The 6,000-nt window shown below is 45.1% G+C and overlaps 1 protein-coding gene across 5 annotated transcripts in view; it reads right to left on the bottom strand.

Annotated features, from left to right (window-relative positions):
* Positions 1 to 464: 464 nt before the first annotated feature.
* The window catches only part of STS (steroid sulfatase), a 151,643-nt gene continuing 146,107 nt past the window's right edge, over positions 465 to 6,000 (bottom strand). For all 5 annotated transcript variants that reach the window (XM_012782470.3, XM_012782471.3, XM_075999257.1 and 2 more), the window contains one exon: positions 465 to 3,724. In XM_012782470.3, the coding sequence (XP_012637924.1) occupies positions 3,351 to 3,724 (374 nt within the window). In that variant the 3' untranslated portion in view covers positions 465 to 3,350. The remainder of the gene's footprint in view (positions 3,725 to 6,000) is intronic.

Genomic DNA, 6,000 nt, shown 5'->3' with positions numbered 1-6,000 from the left:
AGTTTGTTCTGACTCTGGTTTGGCTTTCCTAAGAAATCCAGTTGAGAAAGAGAGAACTTAGACAACAATATTTTGCTTATCAAGTTTCTGCAAGCAACATTAAGTTGTATTTTACAGCTGTGTTCATAGAATTCCAACATGATCTCCAACCTCCAATGTTCATTTTTTTCCTTCTGATTTTAAAAGAAATCAAAGCATTTTTGTGGACCCCTAGAAAGGCCTTAGAAAGTGTGCTGGATGGGGGGTAAGCTGGCTTTGCCCTGCCCTCTGATTTATCTGTTTCTTTTCCCTCTCTGCATGTGCATGACTCAGCCCTTCTCCAGTGAAGAAGGGATTTGACGAATCTTTGCAGAACTGAAACTTGTATTTCCCATTGCTTCAGATCATGCCCCAAACCCAGTAAACATTCTACACGTTGTTGAATTGAATCACACTAGAAAGGCTGGTATTAAGAGCACACAGCATTTTTAATTGCCAAGAAAAATTTTATTTTAACTTTGCATTAGCACATTCTAAGGAACTTTTTACTTGATGTGATCATTTTGAAGATAGCATTTTCCAGAGATGTGACAGACACGTCTGTTTTGTTCTGTTTTGTTTTGTTTTCCTCCACTTTTCACTGTATGCCCTTCGGGGAAATCTGAAAAGTCAGCTTTCTTTCTTGGATTTTGAGTCCTACAGATACGTGGGTTGTAATTTTGCTCTTCCTGAAATTCCTGCCCAATTTATAAAATGATGCCTCTGTATACATTACTAAACTGCTTTACTTTTAACATCTATGTAATGCTAAGAATATAAAATTAAAAACAAAAATTATTTAAAGCTTCAAAACCCACTAAGGTCTTGACATAGACTCCAGAGGTACTATCGATAGATGCTTTGAAAACAAGTAGCCAATAGATGCTTTGAAAACAAGTAGCCGTGCCTTACAGCTTTGCGAAACACCAACCAAGCAACAAACGGCTATGCCTTGAAGAACAATTGTTGGGTTTCTCCTGGACAAAAGAATGCAAATTTCCTGTTACACATTCAAAGCAAAAGTTTCAGATGGTAAATGGTTTGAAGTCTAAAGTAACTGTGGCTATTAGAAATAAACCTGATTTTCAAATGCCCTGAAACACAGTGGTGATCTCAGTCATTTTGAGGCAGTTTTAAGCTCAATACATTTGCATCCAGAGGTAAACTTCATCCTTCATTTGCTATTAACAGTTTACAGATTAAACAGCTAATTCTCCACAAATAGGTGTTCACATAATCTATAAAAGCTCTTCAAGTTATTTAATTTCCAACATACATTCCCACATCATCAAGTATTTTCTTAAAGTCCACTTGCATTGAGTGTGCTAATCTTTTGCGTAAACATTGTCACCTTTAATCACAAATTCATAATAGTGGCTTTAACTAGTTTTTGCATGATACTATCAGCAACAATCCTAACATCATCAATACACGAGCGCACTCTTTAACAAGAATGTTTTCTAAAACAAGAAGACAGATTTTCCTCAATTTCTGGGATGAGAAATCCATGTTAAATGAAGACTCCTGTTGGCTTTCCAGCTTTCAACTGTTCCGGGTGGGGGTGGGGAGTCACTTCTGTTTTGTTGTTGTTTGTTTTCCAGGAAAGAAAAAGCAAAAATTACAGACCGAAATAGAACTTTAAGAGGAGCCGGGTAGACACTGTTGAATCCTGGACGTTCCCTGCGGCGGAGGGTAGCAGAGAGGAAATGCGAGCCAACTTTCAGAAAGCCCAGGACTCAGCTACCTCCTGTCCAAGCCACTGCACGGGGGCCAGGCGTTTCGTTCCCCTGCACTGTCTTGGGACTGAGCAGATGCTGACTAAATAGGAGGTGCTTTTGCGGAAAAGGCCACAAAAGGGGTAAATCGGTAAGCAGGTGGGTGTATTGTCTGCCGATTTATCCATAGAGGAGTTCCAATCCTATTGTTGGAGAATGTCTCCTGGCTGAAGAAGGGACTGCACCTCACATGCCACAAGTGGAGGGGTCTGTGCTCAGGATGGGCTGGCGGTTCAGACTCTGGCACCACCCCCAGCTATGTCACAATCAGCCACTTCCCCGTGCAACCGATTATGTATTTTCCCTCATCGACTGGGGTTTTCGGGAAATGGAATGAAAAAAAAAACAACAAAACTGTGCATCCTGTTGTGGATGGAAGGGACAGATATTTCTCAGCCACAGGATAAAACTATGTAAAACCAAAGAATTTACCCTCACTACTGTGCTGCTGCCACTAACTTGTGCCTACAAGTGAAGATGATCGTGCTTGTGTGTACAGATCACGGACTGCTTGTGGGGGCTTTTGTTCCTCCTGAAATATCCCAGACATTCCAAGCCAGGGATTCTCAATTATACTGGGAGAGAGTTCCACAACAGTGGCATCCCGAAGTGGCCTTTTCATTCAGAACTTCCATTCACCAAAAAAACAGTGGAACCCAATTATAATAGTATAAGTTAGGGTAATCAGTCTGGGAGAGATTTGTCTTGGGATTATTGTTAATGACGGCTATCACAAAAAATTACTGTGCAAACAAAAAATCTATTTGTGAGCCTCTACTTTTTTTTTTTTACTTAAATACTGATAAGCCTCTATGTCCCCATTTTAAATATCTTAACCTTCTTGAAGAAAAACTGTGTTATGTGTGTATATGTGCACATATGTGCGTATATATACATATATAAATAAAAGTATATATGTGTACATCTATATAAACGGTAAATAGCATTTACTATGTGTTCTAACTAACACCAATAATGATGACTAGCCTTCCAATAACCGAATCAGAACTTACCACGACCTATTGTTGATAAAGAAGATGGCCCTCCCTTTACTACAAAGTTGCACATGTTAAGATTTGCTGAACTTAGCTTAAACTTGGCTATCTTTTATATCATGCTGCTGGGGAGTCTTGGTGGTTACTGCAAAACTTCAGATCACTGAGCGAATGATACCTTATACTGTTGAACATACGTGTATGCCGAGGGGTGAACTAAGGTTCCCTTGTGCACCTTCCTGTTACCTGTCTGCACTGGTGTTGGAGGTACTCTAGTGCGCGCCCTTCTATCCCTCTGCCAGGTGACCAGGGACTCTGGCCAGGGAAGGCACAAGTCCAGCATCTTCCTGTCCACACATGGCAGAACTTAGTCCTCACCCCAAACCCCTAGTGGAGTAACTGCAGAGCTCCTGTTCAAGCCTTCAGGTGATAAAACAGAGAATCGGTCCAAACCCAAGACCCGGACGGGGTTCGCTGCGCCCAGCGCGCTCGCAGACGGGGTCCGCAGGCAGAGGGCGCGCCTGTGCACGCGCACGCGCGCGCGCCTGGCGCACAGACCCTGCTAGCGGCTCACCCGCGCGTCGTATTTCTCTCTGTCGCACTGGCAAGACAGGCCTGAGGAGTGACAGCAGAGCTGCAGCCAGGGCTTCCACAGTTGGTTCCCCAGTGACAACTGGTTGGGGACCTCTGGCAGGCTCCGGGTGTGCTCGTCCGCAGCTGCCTGCATGACCTTGAGGATCTCATGGAACCGGGGCTCGGTGGCGGGGGTCAGTGGGTTTCTCTCCCTTGGGTCTTTGGAAATGTCGAAGAGCAGAGGCGGGTCGTGATGCGTCACGAATTTCCCGAAACAGAAGCACACGTGCGTGGAGAAGCACCCGTTGGCACCCTCGGGCGTGAACTTGGGGGTGAAGAAAAAGGCTTTCCAGATGGCCGTGCCTGCGGTTTGAAAGGACGGGAATGGTGTTAGGTGTGGAGCGCGGCGGTCGCGGTACTTGCCACCAATGGCAGCGGGACACAACAATGAGGCCAGGGCATGCTCCAGGAAGGCCGAGGCTTACCACGCAGCAGCGCCACGCTGGTGCCCGCGGGACGGATTACCAAGCCACACGCAGGCACGCACACAGCCAGCGGGGACAGTCTCACACCTGCGGGGACCTCAGTCAACAGCCTGTGTTCTCGGTTTTGAGAAAGCCCAGGAATGCTGAATCAACAATTAAATGAGACTTGAAGTGGGGAGGGGGCAGCAAATGGGGAACAGAGATGATCCCTTGAGGGAGGGCGAAGATGTTCTGAAATGAGATTGCGACCAGGGTTGTACAGCTCTATGAAAATTCACTAAAAATCTCTGAATCAGAATATCCCGGCATGCAAATTATACCTTAATGAGCTGTTGGGAATTCCAAATTAGGTGAATGCATCCACGCCAGATGGTTAGTTTTAAAAATGTAAGTTCTGGGTTCCGTTACACACCCAAATATTGAAATTTCTTGGAAAAACTAACTTACAAACAAGTGGAAAATTAGGAAATAACTGATTCATTTCCAGTTTCTTGGACAATGTCCTGATTTTCCAGGGAGCTGCGTGCTCTCACGCACCCTCTGGGAGGAGCCTAAAAATGTTTCCTGCGTGTGGAAAACGTAGCAGGTGAAAACAGAGAATTAAAATGCATGCACCAATGAGAGTCAGTGGCAGAGTGTGAGCATCCTTACAGCTGTTTGCATATAACCGAAGAGACACTCCCACTAGGAAGCGCCACACAACTTATACGTAGAATGACAGCGGCAACTTTGGTAATTATAGGAATTTTGTGATTGACTGATCAAAATATGAAATAAATTAGTGGAACCAATTTAAGCCAACAGTCACTGAGCCGTCCCCAGATGGCCCCTGACCTCAGACAAGGTTATTCACGGGAAAAGTCAGCCTCTGTCTGGTTTGTGTTTGGAAGCAGCAGCTAGGAAACGTAGGGCAAGCAAGGTGAACGTGCTCCAGATGGATCTATTAAAGGGGATTCTTAATGAGGTGCCTGCAGACTGCGGTGTAGCTGATTCTGGGGGAAGCGGGACATGACATCCCTTTGACTTTACACGCGCTCAGCGCACTTGCCTTCTAAAGATAAGGTCAGGCCGGCGCACAGACACACCAGGCTGCAGGAAGAATTTCGGAATTGGTAACCATCTCCAGCAGAGTTTTAAAAGGCAGGGGATAACCTAAAGATTCCTCACATCCCTTCCTCTCATCCTGCTTTCTTCCTTTGCAGCCTGAGAATCCCCTGCCTGTACCAGCAAGGGGAAGCCCCTTCCTGTTCTGGAACCCAGCGCTGCAAATCTGGAGGGTGGCTGACACTCGACATCCGGGCCAAGCCTCAGCATGTTTCAGACCCCAAGAGAGTGCGGCCTCCTGCAATGAATTCATTTCAAGGGCCTATATTTTCCACTTGCTTTTGAAAGCTGCTCACAGGGATGCTGTTATTACCACCTTCACGTGGTCCGCCCCAGATGCGATCTGGAACACGGGTGGGAGGCCCAGGCCACGGTTCACCTGGGAGTGGCAACGTCGCTAAGGAGTTTGGGACGGAGGCTTCATTTTTCGAAACAATGATTTAGCATGCTCTGAGGCTGCTTGCCTTTTGACCCTCTAATTTGAATTTTTAAAAACTTTTCATGAAAGGACAGAGTGCTTAGTCTCTGTGCTGTTTCTTGGGACCACTTTGAATTTTCCCCGACGAGAGAAACAGAACTGTGTTTCATGGTACGTCGGCCTGCGAGGGTCCCTACCCGGGGAGCTTGCTCTGTTGCTCGTTAGGATCCCAGGAACTGACATCTCCAAAGCAGTCATTTCAAAGACAAAGAGTAAAGCTCAGTCGCTTGATAAAATAGGAGGCACCTGGCCCCATGTTATATTTTTTAGTGGCTATATTTAGTCCTGTGTTCCAAAATTATTTTGATAGCTTATTCCCTCCTGGATATCCTCATATGTTAGAAAAATGTTGAATTAAAAAAATGTTCTTTTTATTATTGTATTTTTAAAATTCTGATCTACTGGTCAATGGTGAGAACTCTGAGAAAGGCTGCATCTCTCTCACCCCTGCGATAGATGGATATCCTGACCACCACAGGAACTTACATTCATTGACAGCTGAGATCCAATGACCTAGAGAAGGGAGTCTTAACTTTTATATAAAGAATGCAGGGAAAGTAAGGTGGACAGAT

This window comes from Microcebus murinus, chromosome X (genome assembly GCF_040939455.1).
Source record: "Microcebus murinus isolate Inina chromosome X, M.murinus_Inina_mat1.0, whole genome shotgun sequence".
Taxonomy (NCBI): domain Eukaryota; kingdom Metazoa; phylum Chordata; class Mammalia; order Primates; family Cheirogaleidae; genus Microcebus; species Microcebus murinus.
This window is presented reverse-complemented; position numbering and strand designations above follow the sequence as displayed.